Source organism: Aulostomus chinensis, chromosome 3, assembly GCF_037954235.1.
Source record: "Aulostomus chinensis isolate RoL2024-O1b breed Wild chromosome 3, RoL_Achi_v1.0, whole genome shotgun sequence".
In the NCBI taxonomy this organism is placed as follows: domain Eukaryota; kingdom Metazoa; phylum Chordata; class Actinopteri; order Syngnathiformes; family Aulostomidae; genus Aulostomus; species Aulostomus chinensis.
The window spans coordinates 15,749,435-15,768,344 of NC_141322.1; the positions used below are offsets into that span (position 1 = coordinate 15,749,435).

An 18,910-nucleotide genomic window follows, 5' to 3' on the forward strand; every position below is an offset into this window, starting at 1 on the left:
ATAACAAATAAATAAATGTTGAAATTCAAAAATGTTGTCGGCGCCCCCAAATTATAGCGTCTGTGAAATTAAAACTGCTTAATGTTCGACATAAACTATATTCCTATGTTATATAACATATCTATACATTCATTATTTTTACTAAAAAAATCATGTCTCTTTTTTAATAAAAAAGTTGGCTCCAATCTGAGTTGATTCCGGTAAACGGACCGTCATCCCTATTGTGTTGGCGAGGTAATTCATAGTTTTGGGGGTGTTTAGTCATTTTTTTTCAAGTAGGTTTCTTCCAAAGCTACTGCAGAAGAATCAAGGACACAGCATGAGACAGTGTAATAAGTATTTTATTGCATTTTATAATGCCATTGTCAATAATTAGTACAGATTACATGCAACTAGACCTACTGTACAGTTTTTTATTGTCTGCATGGACAGACACAAGAAGATTCAGGTTACAAATACACAGATATATGTGTGTGTATGTGTGTGTGTGTATGTGTGTGTGTGTGTGTGTGTGTTTTTATACAGCATGAAGGAAAGGGCAGTGACTGGCATTACATGGCTACCCGGGGTGGAGTGTCAGAGGGCTGGGGTCCACTCTCCATCTAAATCCACCACCCAGGCCCTGTCCACGCCTCTTACTCGGGTCACACTTTCAAATAACAAGAAACAGAACAAAAAAAACCCAAAAGAATAAAAGAGAGGTAAACTGAAACTAAGTAACAATACAGAAAGTCACTGCTGAAAATGTACACACATTCCTAAGGTTTAACCAGAGGAGAGCTGAAGTGGTAATTCTGGCTGATAATACCGTCAGGCGACACTCCACTTTGAGAGTCCCTCCCCCCTCACATGACGCCTCAGAACTGTCCAATCACACGTCAGGATTTAGGCTCCTTTTGTCCATCGCTAGCCAATAAGATGCAGGCCGCTCCTACAACACCATCACGCGAATGTACGAGAGATAACAGCTATCAGGAGAAGGTGATCCGTGAAGTCAATGGAGAGTTTTGGAAGTAGCTTGGTTTTTGTTTGGTTAAGGTTGTGGCATTGGTTTGGTTACAGTTTGGTTACAGTTCAGGAGTTTGGACTAAGCAACGTTTGCTTGCAAAGCCTTTGGTAGTCAAAGAATGAGCTGCATCTCTGAGAGCGAATCCACATTTTGGTATTGAGACTACGCAAAAGGAGGAGTATCAAAAATGAGTCTGTGTTTGATCTGCCTCTGTGGGACTGGGAGATGAGGTTTGTGACTGTTCACCACCGGGCCAGGTGTGTGACTCAGTGACACCCCCCCAACGGCGCCTGCAGATGATTGACAGCTCTGCAGGTCAGAGTTCAGCAAAGGAATGACAGGGGTCACAGGGAGCTGGGACACAAATATTGGCACCTGAAAGGACCAACAGCAATACTTTTCTTGTGTTTTGTTTTGTTTTTTTTTTTAAAGCAAGAGAGAGGGGTGGGTGGGGGGGGGGGCTACATATTCTTACATTTTTTTCTCTTTTTCTTTTCGGAGGTTTTGGTCCTGTCTTTGAGAAAAAAAAGTCCTTCTGAGGTATCAATACATAATGAAGTAACTTTTTAGTTGATCCACTTGTTTTTTTTTCCGTAAAAATGCATAAATGCAGTACAGAGACAAAAAAGTATCAAAATAGACCTAGCTAAGATAAATATACAAACAGGTCTTACCTAAACCACTGATCTAACTTTTATTCTTTTAATTTTTTTTAGCGATAATACACTTAAAAAATCATCGTCCCAGACGTTTTATGAAGAACTGAAAAAACAAACAAACAAGGAAATAAACAAAAACTATTAAACCAAGATACCTGCAGCACTTAACATGATAAATACATATACTTCAGCATTAGCAGTACAGTATAGGAATCAGAGCTGAAAGCTTTACAATAGCTAAACAGGTGCAGAAAAGAAAAACAACAAAAAACAAAACAAAAAGCCCCAAAAGGAAGAGAAAAATCAAAAGGACAAAAATGGGAAAGAATGCCCTGGAGAGATAAGTCAAGCATTAATATACAAGAATACATCATGTTATGCCAAGTTGAAGAGAGAACAGAAGTGTTACAATGGCGACCTGTGGAACAATCTACATCTTTATAAAACAGCTTTGTTTATAGGTGTACCTTAAAGCACAAGTCAGAGATCATCTATGCAGCAGTTCCTCTTGGTTTGGATAGTAGTAGTGATGCGCTTCTTTAAGTGTGTGTCAGTCCCCTCAGCATCTCTGCCAGTATTTCGGGTGAAGGGCTGCTGTTCTGTGTGGGTCTTTGGATATTTGAATGGTCAGAGCCTCTGTTTGCACTAAACCATAGCCCTACTTCGATGCTTCTGCCATACCCCCCTTGTGTGCGCGGGTGTGTGTGTGTGTGTGTGTGTGTGTGTGTGTGTGTGTGTGTGTGTGTGTGTGTGTGTGTGTGTGTGTGTGCGTGCGTGTGTCCCGGTGACACTGATATATTCTGCCTATCATTACCCCTGACAACCAGCTCCCTGCAACAATACATCGCCGTTAAGGACCAACTTTCTCATTGGCTGAGAGTCGAGCCCCCCCCCCCCCCCCCCATCATGAATATGCACACGTACAATTAAAGCACACAGCTGAGAGGCTGCTCACGTAGCTCAGTGTTGATATCGGCTGCAGGAGTACGGTCAGTTCAAACACAGCTGACAGAACCTTTCATATATATAGCGAGCACTTCACGACACACTTTTGAGATGTAGAGAGTGCTTTTTAGATGAGGTCTAAGGAGAGGTAGTCTTTTTAAATTCCATGGAAAAGTGAAACGTCTCTGGTTTTTGTTTGTGTGTTTGTTTTTTGTTTGTTTTTTTGGGCTCGAGCAGATGTGTTAGGGAGTCCAGATCACCAAATAACTTTAAGCCAGTCATACAGTAAGCAAAAGAAGAAAAAAACAACAACAAAACAACAACAACAACAACAAAAAAACAATTTTGGCATTTGTTGTTATCATCGAGGAAGAATGTAGAGGAAAAAAACATATTTAAGACAGTTCAGTCTCCCGTTGGCTATGTATTGAACCGTTTTGGAAAAGGAGGTAGTGTTATTTTTGGTTTTTTTTAGAAAAGATGTCTGCCACTTTTGTACTTTTGTTAGAAATCAGTTTCTAATGTGACAGGAAACATTTCGGTTCGAACTCAAAGTCATCAGAAAGGTTCTTTTAATTAAACGTGAACATCATCTGAAGTGCAAGTATGAAAATGAGAACCAAACATTTTAATTACATGGTGTCCCTTGGTTGTTGTTTTTCTTTCCTCTTACGATTGGTATAGTGTCATTCCCTCTTTATTGTAATCTTCATATATTTGGAATAAGTCTGTGACTCCAGCAGCCAGGTTACAGTACACCGTCTCTTCCTGCGAATGATCAAGAGAGCATTGGTCTTTCCAAAACTATCCTGTAAATATCCGGGTGTTTCGACACAGCCAAACACTTCCGTTCTGCAGTTACACGTGTAGTAGCGAGTGCCTTATTTTTAGGCCCGCTCAAAGTCGGGCCAGTCCTGGCATTGTGTTTGGAACACAGTTAAGCCTGAGCGTGGGAGAGACAGGGTTTCACCTCTAAGTGCTTTTTCTTTTCTCTTTCCTTTTGTTTTTCTGAGGAACTGTGCAAGGGTTGTTAATACTAGTTTTTGGCCTCATTCCTAATGTGACTAATTTGCTTATCATGCTGAAGCTCAAATGTCAAATTTTATAGTTTGCTTAACACAACACTTTGGTTTTTGGAATGGTCCGCACTGAAAGTCAAGTACAATTTCAAAATACTTGTATGAATATAGTAATAATAATAACACGAGTTTGAACTCCCGGTTTGTTGTCATTTGGCCAGTTATCTAAAGAAGGAAAAAAAAAAAAAAGGGATTCAAAAACAAAAAGGGCAAAATAAAGTACAGGGTTTTTGGTTTTCTACACATTTCTTTGGTTACCTGTAACAAAAATAAAAACGTGAATACGCAGATAATAGATTAAAATAAATGTTAAATTTGGTATGGCACTGTAGAGAAAAGTAATGCTTTTTTTTTTTTAATGCTCATGGAAAATAAACAAAAAATAAATCTCACGTGCTATTCCTTGAACACAAACTCACACAGTGAATTGCAGATAGCTTCTACACAGTAACTATTACAACCATAGAGCTTTGAATCGAAGCTGAGCAGAGTTGCCACATTTGGTGTCCCACAGTAAGAATTCCCCCTTATTTCTTTAGGAATTTGGACACAGTTCCAGGCAGAACCTTTGTGGGATGAGGTATTCTCTGACTGCAATAATAATATATATATTTTTAAAGCATTACTGATATCTCTCAACTACATACACAACCAAAACAAGTGAATGAGAGAGAATGAAAAAAAGAAGCTGTTAAATAATCTGTCTGGATAATGGCAACTTTTAAGTGCTATTTCCAAATTTCTCGCTTGCTACACTTGGGACTGAATGGGAGAAGGGTGGGAGTCGGGGTTACAAGTCGGGACAATACTGCGTTTTCTCTCTCTCTCTCTCTCTCTCTTTTTTTTGTTTTGCCAATACTCATTTGGAATGGTGTGAAAGAAATGAATCAAACACATTATAATACAAAAAACAAAAACAGCATCTTCAGAAAAAGGTATGTCGAAACCGAACAACCACCGTGGAAATCCTCAAAAATAAACAATGATAGTAACATCAAATAAAAAAGGAAATGACAAAGCTACCACACATTTTTTCTTGTTATATTCCATAATCATCAACAGTTTTCTTCTTTTTTTGTCTTAGTCACAATATTTCTGTAGACGACTTCCTCGTTTTTCCTCTCTGCTTCTCAAAGTGTTCCAAGCTCATCACCCAATCCACAGACAGAGGAGAGGAGACGGACAGCACCAAACGGTCCTTTTCCTGCAGTCTTTTCGGGTGGATGGGGAAAAGGGTAAAGATGGGTAGGAAATAGTCTTATTTTTATGCCACTTAGAAGCAAATAGTTTAAAAGATATCAGTCACTAAGTGTCTTGCTAGGGGGCAGATATTCAGGCGGGGACCGGGAGGACCGCGCCTCTGTCCGGTCAGCCTCGTTTGTGGGCCCTCGCACGGATGTGAAGACGAAATGTCGGAGCACTGTTGGAGGTAATCTTTGAAACCATTCTTCCTTCTTTTCCTTTCTTCCTTTCCATCTTAAAGCCCAAACAGTTTTATTTCAATCAAATAAACAAAAAAAAAAAGAATTAAAAGGTAAGTGATTGACTCAAAGGAGGGGTGGGGGGGTGGGGGTATACTGCTCAGCCCCAGCTGACTGCTCCAAATCTATATACACATGATCCCGTGTGTGTGTCTTCTCATCTGAGACAAACGGCTAGCCAGGCAGCCCGAGACAACAGCGAGGAGGGTGTATGCAGAGAGGTGGAGGAGGGTGGGAGGGAACAGTGTGTGTCCAAACCCCTTCAGGTGTCTTTATGAATCTGACCAGGGTTAAAAAGGATCATGAGACATGACGGGTCAAGAAGTGTGCCAGTGTGTGTGTGTGTGTGTATGTGTATGTGTGTGTGTGTATCTTTGTAAGGGTGTGTATGCATTGCGTGGTGTTTCACCTCAAGAGTGTTGGAAAACAAACACATGGAGGTAAAGCAGTGCTCCGCAAACTTGTTTTTGCGTCTGAAAGAAATGGAGGTCTTCTAACCCTGTTTGGATTTTCCCAATGTTGTCCTTGGTTGCTTGCATTTTCTTATTAAAAAAAAAACAAACAGAAAAAACAACAACAAAAAAAAACATTCTCTTTTTTTTTGTCTTCTCTCTTTTTGCTCAAGTGTAACTATCATTTCCTGTGATGAGAGGAGGCTCGGGACAGATCTGAAAATGCCCCGCCCCTCTGGTCCGTCCTGGATCTCTGTCCTACTCTAACTCCTCGGTGGGAAGATCCTCCTCCAGGTCGCGATCATCGCTCGGCAGTGGCAGGCTGTGTGTGACGCCAGCCAAGAGGGATACTGGCCGACCATCCTCCTCGATCTCAGTGGGCTCCTCCTTCACATGCACCGGGTGGCTGGAGGAGGACACATCAGATTCGACTTAGTTCTTTCTCCACTACCTGTTTGTCAAGTCCTTGTGTTTCTGCTGGTCAGAGATATCTGCTGAAGAATAGCGTACTAATGAAAATAATTGAAAAAATACAAAGGCAATAACGGTAAAAGACAACAGCCACCATCCAGCCTGAATAATCTTTTATTTGTCCTTTGCACGGGCCCTTTCTTGGAATGTTACCAGAGCAGTTATAAAAATTCATGTCAAGAAAAAAAAGAACGCACTCATTTTTATATACTGCAAGTCTACATGACATAAAGTTAAGAGCATTCTGGTAAAAATGCCCTGTGAAAGAAATGATAATAATGTGTGATGATTTTCTACAGCCGTCGTTATTTAGGCAGCTCTGTTAGTGGACATATTCTAGTTGTCTTGGTTCAACCATGGTTAGATAGTCGTGAGCTGGAAGACTGACTATATGTATGTATATATATATATATATATATATATATATATATATATATATATATATATATATATATATATATATATAAAAAAATATATATATATATGTGAAAAAAACATACAAAAATAACATTTCTACCAATCATTTTGTTTTTATTTTTAATTCCGCCCCCATAAAACAGGATCAACTGATTGTCATATTTTATTAAGTTTAATCATTAGTGGTAAAAAAAAAACAAACAAAAAAAAACATAGGCAGAACTTAATCCTTCCAAGAAAACACACGCGAACAATACTGACTTAGCATGAAACAGTTGAGCCGATGTTTTAGATCGTCAAATTATCTAAAATTTTCACACGATAAACTCGTATGAGTTCTGTATAAACAACAAAACACAGCGTAGCATAACATTTTCTGACAATACTAATGATGATCCTGATTTTATCATCTACTCCTGTAATAAAAATATCATTCTCATTCTGATATTTTGGTCTGCAGTTTGAGGTGAAGTGTTTTGTCTCCTTCTTGTATGTGTGTTTGCATGAGTGTGAGTGCGTGTGTGTGTACCTGTACTGTTGAGGGCTGAGCGTGGGGCTGCAGCTGCCGTTGCTGTTGACCTGCTCCACGGTGGAGCTGACATCATCATGGCCCACGTGCAGCATGTTGAGGCTGGCTGCAGACGGAGGGGTCACCAGGGGAGGGCTGTTGAGCAGGGACAGACTGCTCTCTGCCAGAGCCGCCTACACACACACACACACACACACACACACACACACACACACACACACACACACACACACACACACACACACACACACACACACACACACACACACACACACACACACACACACACACACACACGCGTGCAAAAAATATGTGATTTATGATTAGAGAAGCTTTATGAATTTTTTAAATGATAATGCTAATTAAAGATGTAACTTGTGTCATCAAATGATCAGAAGGAATGACGAGGAGTGTGTGAGAGCTCTTCCATATATCCCCCCTGCACTAAATTGCTAGTGGACTTGACAAGCCACTAGGGGGCACTTATACACAGTACTTTCCACATGGTGACTTGTACATTGAAGACCCTGTCAAAGGCCTGTGTGCTCACTGGACAGGGATGTTAAGACACACATCTCATAAACACAAACACATGAACCATCAATGTCAGCAGGAGAGAAAACATGTGAACCGACAGGGGCAGCGACTGTCAATGCTCCCAAAGCTCACATCCAGCTGCTTGTAGATGAGACAGGTTAGACGCTGGTTGAGACTCGGCTCACCTCCGTCTCATGAATGCAAAAAAAAGAAAAAAGACAAAAGATTCGAGAATTCTCACCCAAACAATGAATTTTCTGGAAGAGGCGAACATTTGATGCAGTGACCTTAATTGACAGAAAATCCTGTGTCGCAAAATTGTGTGTTTATGAGAGTGTGTGGGATTGGTGTGTGTCTGCGTAGGAGTGAAGAGGTGGGTCTGAGTGTTTTTGTGCAAAAGTGGGGGTGGTGCATGTGTGAGAAAGTGAGGTGGGAGGTGAGGTTCATGTGGGAGAAGAGGGAGGCGGTGTGAACGTCGTTAGGGAATCTGCTAATTATAAGAGGGAATTGATATTAGTGCCCTTGATTGTGATTGGCTTGTGTGTGTGTGTGTGTGTGTGTGTGTGTGTAGTGTGTGTGCATGTGTGTGTGAGAGAGAGAGAGAGAGAGAGAGAGAGAGAGAGAGAGAGAGAGAGAGAGAGTTTCTCACCTGGTAGCTGGCATTTAGGGATCCAAAGCCCAGGCCCGAAATCATGTTTTTCACCAGAGTGGGACTTCTACGCACACCCACACACACACACACACACACACGCACACACACACACACACACACACACACACACACACACACACACACAGGAAGAGAGAGGGGAGGGAAGGAAATCACAGATTGAGCGCACATGTGATGTCACCTCAGCCGACAAATCTCACAATATGTTTGTTACAAGTAGAAATTTACACAGACTGTAAACAGATGCTGAAACACACACACACACACACACACACATATAGATATATAAATGTGTCTGATATCCCTTGCGCAGATGTGTGTGTGTGCATGTGTGCACGTGTGCACATGTGTGTGTGCATAATTATCCATAGTTTCTCTGGCAATTGGAGAGAACATCTGTTTACATACGCTAACAAGGTTTTTTCCCCTTCTGCATCTCACACAGCTGCTTACTAATGGTGTCGACAAACACAGAAAAACACACGCACACACGCACACACACACACATACACACGTGCAACTCACATGATAAGCTGGAAGCCCCCGAAGCCCCCTACTTTTTTGGGGTTGGCCTCTTGGTAATAATAGAGGGTCTATTTCAGCAATCATAGTGCCAGCACCCATAAGCTCACACTCACATCAACTTCAAGTGTGCACCCAAGAAAACTCTGTGTGTGTGTGTGTGTGTGTGTGTGTGTGTGTGTGTGTGTGTGTGTGTGCGTGCGCGCGCATGCGTATGTGTACTCTTACCCGGTCATCTTTGGTGGTCTCCTCTTTTGGTATTCAACTTCATCCACAGTCCACACGGCCCCCTTCACGTTCTCAACACGAACAAAACACTTGTGCAGACTCAGGTTGTGGCGCACAGCATTCTGGGAAAGAGAAAGAGAGAGAGAGAGAGAGAGAGAGAGAGAGAGAGAGAGAGATTACTTCTGCAATAAAGGTAATGTTTTAATGATAAATGATTACTTGGCTGTATTTGCAAGATTATGCAAAAACTATCAGGCTGATTTCCAGCTCTGGTGGTAGAAGGGTGAAGCACGGTGGGAGGGGGAACCCATTCAATTTTGGGGTGGATCTGTTTATTATATTAGCTTTGGCATAGGCATGAACTCTACAGAGTGCCCATTTCATTTCATTTTATTTCCTGTAATGTCATGTTAATTTTGGATTAAAATCCCTCTCTTTCTTTTAGCTCATAAATTTTGACAAAGAATGCTTGCAGCAATTGGTTAGATTTGTCATTTTCCTGGATGCCTCCTGCTAATTTGGCTCATTCTATTAGTTTGCATTGTGAGACACACCTCCTACAATGTCATGATATTCCATGAAATCCATCCTGTGAAGAGTGTGTTCTTGAAAACACCAGCTGAAATTGTTATTTTTGTTCCGTTGGCTGAAGTTCTTACCTAACTGAATGCTCACACAGGTGCACTGTTCAATACACATACACACACACACACACACACACACACACACACACACACACACACACACACACACACACACACACACACACAAACACACACACACACACAAAAGCTTTCCAGTTACTTTTGAAGGATTATATTTTTATACACCCACATTGCTGCAGCTCCATGTGCATTACTGGGCTCATACAAGGAAGCAATTCTCTGGTAGCGTTATTTTATCTCATACTTTTTGTAATCAGTCATCATCAGCACACCCACCCACACACACACACACACACACACACACACACACACCCACCAACACACACACACACACACACACACACACACACCCACCAACACACACACACACACACACACAACCACAGGCACTCAGACAGACAAGCAGGCACACCGCTATCTTGGTCTCACCCCCCCAGGGACAGGCCTCCCTTTTCATCTGCTATTTGTAGTTTGTTCATGCCCAATTTCATTACCAATTTTAATTCGTCTATAATTAAATCCCGCATATTCTCTCTGACACGCTGTTCTAAGCAGAGAGGGAGGGACAGGCCAGGCATGCATCACTCCTTGCCGTAATTACACAAGCAGATACACACACGAATATATATATATATATACACACAAACACACACACACATAATTACACAAGCCATAATCAGTGGAGGAACCCTTTCTCCCCCGCATCCCCTCAACCCCCGAGCCGGGATGCTAAGTTTTGTAAATGAGTCTGACCCCAATCTCCGCCCGCCACCCTGACAGTGCAAACACACACACATACACATACACACGTGCGCTAGACAACACTGCTACCGCCGTGCAATTTGCATTTGTCTCCGTGATGAAAGCCTGATTCTCCCAGTTAAAACATTAGCAGTCATTTACAGTGGGTCACGGTGCACGTGCCACTCATCGCCACTCCATCCATACGAGAGGGCCCAAAGCTGGAGGTAGACATATTTGAAAGAAAGATTGAATAATGTAAAAAAAAAAAAGGAAAAGAAAGAGAAGGATTTCTTTTAGTTTCACAGGTGTGACAGGATGTGGGTTTGAAAACGGTTGTTTCTACCTGAGTGACATGTTCTCCAATGTTTCTCTGACAGAAATCCTTCAGGTCAAACTTCTATTCTGTACGAAATGTTTGAGCGATGTGATGAATTAAGTTGTTTTGCTGTCTTCTGGGAAATGTAGGTAGGGAACGGCTGCTACAACAGCACACACACACACACTGTCCCAGTGAACGACAGCAAGTAAATAACAAATAAATGAACAAACATGTGCTAGCTTCTGTTCCCAGCTAATTTTAATTGCTGAATTCAAAGTGAATCTTTTTTTTTTTTTTAATCCACGTAATGTCTTTATTTTAGGGACTCATCACTAAAATTAAACACTAACCTCCAAACTACTGTTCAACATTGAAGCCTCACACTCATGGAGCACCTTGAATCTAAACTAGTTTCTCTTTCTCATCCCTTCCTATTGTCTCCTCCTCTTTTTCTGTCCCTTCATTTCTCTGATCAATGACTTCCACTCGCTGACACCGCTGCTCTCCTCATGAAATATGATGGCTTATTAAAGGACGTACATCTCTAAGGCCCTATTTGACTCACAGAGCTGCTGTATAAATACATAAGGCCACACCAAACTATATTTAAAGGTCTATATATTTAAAAGCTATATTTAAAGATGAGGAGGTATAGATATTCCTGGCTGCCCCATCTCTTTACCCTCTCCTTCCTCACTCTCCCCCATCCATCCATCCATCCCTCCCTCCCTCCCTCCCTCTCTCCTTAGTTGGGGACTATTAGAGAAAGGTCTAGGTCCCCACACACCCCTCTTCCTCACTGTCTCTCTCACCCCGTTGCTCATTCTCTCACTTTCCCTCTCTCTGGAGGAGCTGACACTCAAATTAGTACCAGGTTTCTGCAGAAATGGGTCAGCACCTACAATGGTGAGATCAGCCCAGGTGTGTGTGTGTGTGTGTGTGTGTGTGTGTGTGTGTGTGTGTGTGTGTGAGAGAGGGAATTGAATGTGTGTGATCATGTGTGTTCCAGCTGTTAATGTGCATCTCTGTAATGAGGGTCAGTTGGACAGTACTCTGACAGGGGCTGAAATTGTTGGAGGTGAAGAAGAGAGAAAGAAGGAGAGAATGGCGCATCTCATCAGGGGCCGAAAGGACCAGCAACTCTCAAATAAATTGTTTCTTAAGAAGCAAAGCAAAGTCTGATAAAATTGTGTGCCAATAGCGTGTGTGTTGTATCATTCTGCGTAATAAAACATTTCTATTCATATAGTTTCACTCATTTTGGATAAGCAGGTCACCTGTTTTGTTTAGGGGCCTCATCAATGGCTGCAAACACCAGTTATTCTTCATTATATCTTAAATCCAGTCACTTATTGCAGTTGCATAAACATTTTTTTGTTTGGCCTCAGTAAAGCATTCATTTTATATGAAGCAGCTTGTTGTGGCTCTAACATTAAACTGTTTTGGTTTAACAGTTCATGGATTTTGTGCTAAACTGCTCACAGTAAGCTGCTCAGGGAGGCTAAAATTACATTACCTCAACTTTGGAGATGAACTGAGTTCACATTCAGAATCTCTCTGCATCTCTCTGACACAACCACTACAAGGATGGATGGTGCGTGCACATGATGTGCCTTTACCTTCCATGTGGCTGTGTTTCTCCTGAAATAGGCGAACTTTCGTGTAAACCAGTTGTAGATCTCGTTGAGTGTCAACTGTCTGTCTGGGGACTCCAGAATGGCCTGAGGAGGGGAAGAGATGGGACAAAATTAAGAAGAGGAGAAGGAGGAGAGAGAGGAGAGACGGATCAGCGGAGGCGCTTACATGACGTATAAGAGAGGCGTAGGTAAAGGGAGGCCTGACATCAGCGTTCTTGTAGAACTCACAGTTCTGAGCCAGCTCTGAAATAAAATCACAGATTATCTTAGCTAAACACCTGTAGACTGTCTGGGTTCAACATTTTTATTGACTTGAATTTAAGTCATTTCAAATAAAGAAATAAAATCAGCTTGAAAGTAATGGATGGCAATTTAATCCCCAACAAGGTCACTGAAAAACTTGCATCTCTGCGGTGTTCATGGGAGCTGGATACATTTGATATTTGATGAATGTCATGTTTATGTGTCTAAAGGCAAAGTTACTTTAAATGTGATTACAAAAGTGTAGTAGAAATGACCACTTGTGGTACATAAAAAGACTTAAACACTGCAAACTTGTCAATAACTGATCAATAACCCACAATTTGGGTTATTGATCAGTTATTACATAATGAATAACAATGAAGTTAATACACAGGAATGTACTGAGGGAGTCTGAGAGCGGGGAGAGACAGGATCATGGTCTACCTGAGGCGATGGGGGTGCAGTACTTGTCGGAGTTGCGCCTACGTATGGGCCCAACAGCATGTGTATGGGAGTGGGAGTGTGTGTGTAGGCTGGAGGAACTGATGACCGAGGGTCCCTGGCGCAGTGGGGTTATGGGCGTGGCAGCTGAGGTAGGGGGGTGGGGAAGACCCTCTGGGTAGGCCTCGCTGTCGCGCTTTAACAGAGAGCCACTGGAAGCCAGGTTCAACTGGAGAGACACAGACAGATTATTTCATCTGTAAAGCAGAGGTGATCATATGTATTCTACATCTTAACCTTTAACTTTTTTTCAAAAGATGCAAAACACAACTTGTTTCATTTCATGACTCGATAAAATCATCATGAGATCTGTTAGAAATCTGTTAATAGTCAGTAACACAACACCACATGGGCCTGAAAAGTTGAGAAACAATGACAATGAAAAGGTTTCAACTGATTTCAGTTGGGCTAAGTAAATATGAGGAAAAAAGGAAAGGAAAAAAAATCTCTAAATATGAAGTACAAGACTTTTTAGTGCAGGTATAAATGCCCTCCTCATGTTTACTTAAACGCCATTTGCTGAGTGCTGCTGCTGTTTACAGAGGAGCATCAACTCCAGAAGATAAGATCAGGCGCTGCTTCTCTCACAACGCGTTTGTATCTTTCTACACTCAAGTGTTCTGTTATCCACTCGGGGGTGGAACCTTCACTTGTTCTCACACATCAAAGCTGCTGACTTTTCTAAATCATATTCAAGCGTAGAAATGAAGACCATTCAAACACTTTTTTTTTTTTACATGTTTATGGGGAGTACCTCGATACTCACTACTCAACATACACATGCTGTACATTTATACACAGTGTTGGCTGCAATTAACCCTGCGCTTGCAAAAACAAAACCACACGACAGCATGTTTGTAAGAAGGGAACACACACAAGCACTCTGCGGTGGCGAAGTCTTCACGGACCAATACGGCCCAATTAAGCAGAGCCATGTGCATGTACACACACACAAACTCACGCACACACACGCGCGCGCGCACAAAACCAGTACTCCCCAGTTTCCCTGGGACAACAGTTACAGTGCTTCTGGTTTGGGACTAATTACAATCTCTGAGTATGTGTGTGTCTGTGCGTATTGTCTACATGTATGTAAAATGTGTGAATTGCCTTCTTTTTCTTCTAGACCCCTTCTCTAGCATTTAAACTGATGGGAGGGGGCGGGTCTGTTTAACAGGTACTTCATTAACGCAGCAACCCTGCCAAATCACCACGGCAACAGTCGAACCCTGTTAATTGAGGCCAAGCTTTGTTTCCATTCCTGACGCCCCTCCCTTGCCCCTCCTCCTCCAATCCCTGACCCAGAGGCTGGTCTCCAGTGGTGACAGAACACGCCTCTTCCTGATTTCCCATTAGATGTTAATGGCAGCTGATCCCCCCACGATCAACACATCATCCAGACACACACAAGTTCACACAAACACACACACTCACTGCCACTCAGCTGCACCCATTTATATCCCCTCAAATTAAAACACTCTACCTCTAATTGACAATTAATTTCAACATCTTCATATTTTAATAAGACTCTTCGTCAATCTGAATAATGAAATATTCATTAGATAGATGCCTAATAGCAACCTCACCAACCAGCGTGGATGCATGCACGCACTCACACGTGCGCGCACGCACGCACACACACACACACACACACACACACAAATACCTCTTCTGTAAAATAAAAGTAAAACACAATGAAGCACCTGCTTTTGCTATTCTCTCTCAGACCAACTGAGACATTGTTCTCTTTCATTGCATCACAAACAAAAGTGAACTTCGAGTTGGATGCAGTTTGAATAAGTGAATAACTGGAATTTTTGACTTCTTCCATGAAATGACAAGAGACAACCTGAACTGTGGTGGATCATGAGACAATCAGTTCAAGAAAGAGGGAAAGAAACAGGACCGGGAGCAGTGCTGTTGATTTATTAACCTTCACTCGTCAATAGAGGGCGCAGATACCAAACTAACAGAGAAATATGAAATCCCAAGAAGTCTTACAGATACACAACTCATGGATTGGGTATAGTTTGTATTGCTGATGTAATTTGGGGTGCCAGTGTGAACTTACAGGTTGGTTAAAAGGCTTTGGCTCCGAGGGGCGCATGTGCAGGTGGGTCATCATGGCTTGGAGTCGTTCGCTCTCTTTCGCCAGCTGGGAAACACACAAGAGTGGTTATCAGAGTTAAAACACACCCTACCTCATTGCATGACTCTTGAGATTAAACTAACGTTGTATTGACACAAAATTACCATTGCAATGACACCTCAGGCTGAGAGAGACGGATGACAGAGAGCCGCCTCAGCACCCGCAGCTCTTTCACACACACTTCCACTAGCCTGCGGACACACTTGTTCCAGTTTGACATTGCTAACTGGCTGTAATGGGAACTGTTACAGCCTGTGGAAATGCTGCATCCATTGTGTGTTTGTGTAAGTTTACACATGTCGCTTCTGTATCTACACCAAGTCTGTTAGCATTAACATACAGACACACTGCGAACTGTTTGTGCAAACATGAGAAATTTGAAAACAGTAGCGGCACTCCTCTGTGCGTGTGTGCGATTGTGTGTGTGCGTGTGCATGTGTGTGTGTGTGTGTAGTGTGGCGGCTGCCTGTGGACTCCAGCAGGATGAAGTGACATGTCAGGGAGATAGAGACGAACGTTCTGATGTGATGTGACACCAGCTGCTTCTCTGTCACTTTGTGTTCCCTGGTGGCGGCTTCAGGGTTTCAAGTAAATGCTGTTTACCACCACCAGCAAACACAACGCTCACTTCTAAAGCTACGTAGCACATTACACAGTCATGTGAACGTGGTGGTCAGGCTTTGTTTCTAGTGCATTAAAACTTAAGAACAGTACTTGGCTTCCTAACTGGTGTTAGTTGTTTGCCTTTTGCTGGAGCATTCAGATGTTTCGAGAGTGTGTTGCGTGCGTCAACCACTCAGAGAACGAGAGGCCACGCAGCCTGGTCCTCTGCTTTCTAGCTCGTCTCTCTCTCTCTCTCTCTTTTCTCTTCCTTCGCTCCCTCCTCCTCTTTCAGCCTCGCTTGCTCTCGCTGGTGACCAGAGCAGCTTTATAATTGGAGCAGCGATGGCAGCTTCCCTGCCGACTGCTCCTTTTAAATTACAAGCTCCACTGCTCTCCATAAACACTGCCCTGCCTCTGACAAGTCGCTGCCATTGATGGGCTGCAACGGTCGTCATGACTTTGTTTGTGAATTGATGAAAATTAGGAGTGTGTAAATGTGTGTGTGTGTGTGTGGGTGGGTGTGTGTGTGTGTGTGAGAGAGACCCACCTGTATCTCCAGCTGCTGAACCACCTGCATCTGAACTCGGCACTGAGCAGTGCTGCGGTCATCTAGGGCGTGCTCATTGTTCAAGTGCCTAGAGGAAAAGAGGGTCAGCGTTCAGTCATTTCTGGGATGGAGGTGAATATCCTCAAATTAAAAAGTTAAGTCTCATTTAATGATGATTTCTGACTCAGGATTCTTCTTAAAACAGTCCCTGAATGATAACTGAGCTCTTCCACTTTTATTTAACTGTAAGTTATGGACTGTTTCAGCACTTTGAAAAATAAATCACAATCTTGGAAGTTTATTTTGTCTAGTGAAGGACGCAGCAGCTGTGTTTTGTGTGTGTATACTTCACTGGTGCTCAGTGAGCCGTGATCCACCTGGATATGAGCTCATGTGTTATCGCACTGAAGTCTTATCTTAAGACATTCTGTTAGCTAGACTTCACTTATTATTAACATGAGGTGTGTGTGTGTGTTTGCCTGTGTGTGACATGGATGAGTGTGTGTGTATGTTTGAATGGCGGCGCTGTTTGTTTCCTTGAATGTGGGAGGACCCGGGACCTTCTGATCTTTCCCAGCGCACCCCTCCCTGTCTCCCTTCCTCCATCCCTTTCTCTCTCCCCTCTGTCATCAGTAAGGTTATTCACAGGTTCCCGCTGCCTGCCCAGTGTGAGTGTGTGTGTGTGTGTGTGTGTGTCTGAGTTTTATAATATCCTGTGGTGTTAATTCATAATCCAAGTAACTTTTTTAAACATACTTCTCTGACTTGTATATTGTTACAAAGGAAAATGTGTGTGCGTGTGTGTTAGACTGTGCGTGTGTTTAAGTTAGATGTTACAAAGTTAGGCAATATCAGGCGAAGGCAAGAAATGAAAGAAAAACAATGATGTCATGGCATGGCTAATCCAGGCAGATAGACAGCTCAACACAAGTGTGCGATAATAATAACAAAAACATGATCTCACTTTTTTTCTCTCTCTTTCTACTTCACTCTCTGCAGAGCTCTCTCTTTCTCTCTCACTTCTGTCCACTCTCCCCTTCCCACTCGTCTTCCCCCATAACTCCCCAAATGCCTGTGATTCACTCTCATTCCACCCCAAGTCTGCACCCCCCCAAAAAACCCTCCCCTCTCTCTATAGCACGGCCATAAACAGTAGCAGGTTTTTTGTTTTTTTTTTTCCTCGATGCGTCCCGACAATGAGGCTCTGTTTACTCCTCTGAGTGCTGGCAGACAAGGCTTTAACCCACATTACACCCAGCTCCATCAGCCACAGCCAGAGTATTATACCAGAAGATGGGGAGGGAGGGAGGGAGGGGGTGAGAGAGGTGGGCCGAGAGAGAAGAGAAGAAAGCCTGAAATAGTGGAGCGTCTCCTCTGTTCTTCTGCTCAACCCTTTTCCCTCCTGGGGCGATGACTAAGGCTGGCTGGAAGGGAGAGCACTGTCGGACTTACGGTATTATCTGTCACTGGCTGTCTTTTTTTCATCTTTTGCTCACTCTCTCTCTCTCTCTCTCTCTTCGACACACACACACTTTCACTCTATCTCTCTCCTTCCATCTGCCCTGGGGCTACGTGAAATGAGACACCAAACAACAGCTTTCCTCTCCAAACTTTCCCAGCCTGCCTGCGAGCTTTGATCTGCCTGTCCGATGCCATCACAATCACTTTCATGATTATATGTGTGTGTGTGTGTGTGTGTATTTCATCACCTTGGCTTATTAATATCTTCATTGTTAAAATAGCTAAGAGTTACGCATAGATAATGATAGTGTGAGTTTGTTTAAGGCTTCATTAGACACTTGTGAAGCCTTCGTTAGCAGGCTTTCAGTGCCATGGGAAGTCTGCTGCGTGACAGAGGTAGCGAGACATCAGCTAATGCAATGCCAGCGTCAAATGAGCTCAAACAAAAGGCAAAAAACAACTAAGAAACGCTGAGGAACAGTAGATGGAAGGCTGTTTAATGTCTTTACCGATGCCGTGCGAGAAGAGAAGTATGATTGGATAATTAAAACGAATTAGCGAAAAAGTCAAATTGTCGAAAGAAGCCGGTTGGGAGGACACGGGGTGATAAAAAAATCGCTTAAAAACAAACAACAACATATATGTTTTTAAGTTCAGGCACACAGTCTGTTTAGGCGGGAGCTAAGCAAGGGAAGAAATAAAAGGAGACGAGTAAATCCTTCAAATTAAGGGAGAATTTCTCCACCTGAGGAGTGTACTTGTGTACCTGTGTTTGTGCCTAAAAGTGAATGTGATGTAACAGACGGCAACTGATGAATATGTGAGCTGTTGCAACACACAACTGACGTACATGACTGACACTTCATAACAGCCATATACAATAATTTCACTTTGCTCTACTTTATCTTTTAACGACAAAAGTTGTTTCCTGCTAAATATGACAGAGTTCACGCCACTGAGTCTTTTTAAGAACCAGGCAATGTGTTTGTTACTAATATGTGATGGAACAGAGGAATGTTTTAATGTGGTCTTAAACCACGCT

At 42.6% G+C, this 18,910-nt stretch overlaps 1 protein-coding gene across 2 annotated transcripts in view; it reads right to left on the reverse strand.

Annotated features, from left to right (window-relative positions):
* Positions 1 to 339: 339 nt before the first annotated feature.
* The window catches only part of foxp4 (forkhead box P4), a 146,185-nt gene continuing 127,614 nt past the window's right edge, over positions 340 to 18,910 (reverse strand). For both annotated transcript variants that reach the window (XM_086198949.1, XM_086198950.1), the window contains 9 exons: positions 16,408 to 16,495; positions 15,180 to 15,263; positions 13,052 to 13,277; positions 12,531 to 12,607; positions 12,347 to 12,448; positions 9,000 to 9,121; positions 8,229 to 8,295; positions 7,043 to 7,215; positions 340 to 6,031 (listed from right to left, as the gene is read on the reverse strand). In XM_086198949.1, the coding sequence (XP_086055075.1) occupies positions 5,884 to 6,031; positions 7,043 to 7,215; positions 8,229 to 8,295; positions 9,000 to 9,121; positions 12,347 to 12,448; positions 12,531 to 12,607; positions 13,052 to 13,277; positions 15,180 to 15,263; positions 16,408 to 16,495 (1,087 nt within the window). In that variant the 3' untranslated portion in view covers positions 340 to 5,883. The remainder of the gene's footprint in view (positions 6,032 to 7,042; positions 7,216 to 8,228; positions 8,296 to 8,999; positions 9,122 to 12,346; positions 12,449 to 12,530; positions 12,608 to 13,051; positions 13,278 to 15,179; positions 15,264 to 16,407; positions 16,496 to 18,910) is intronic.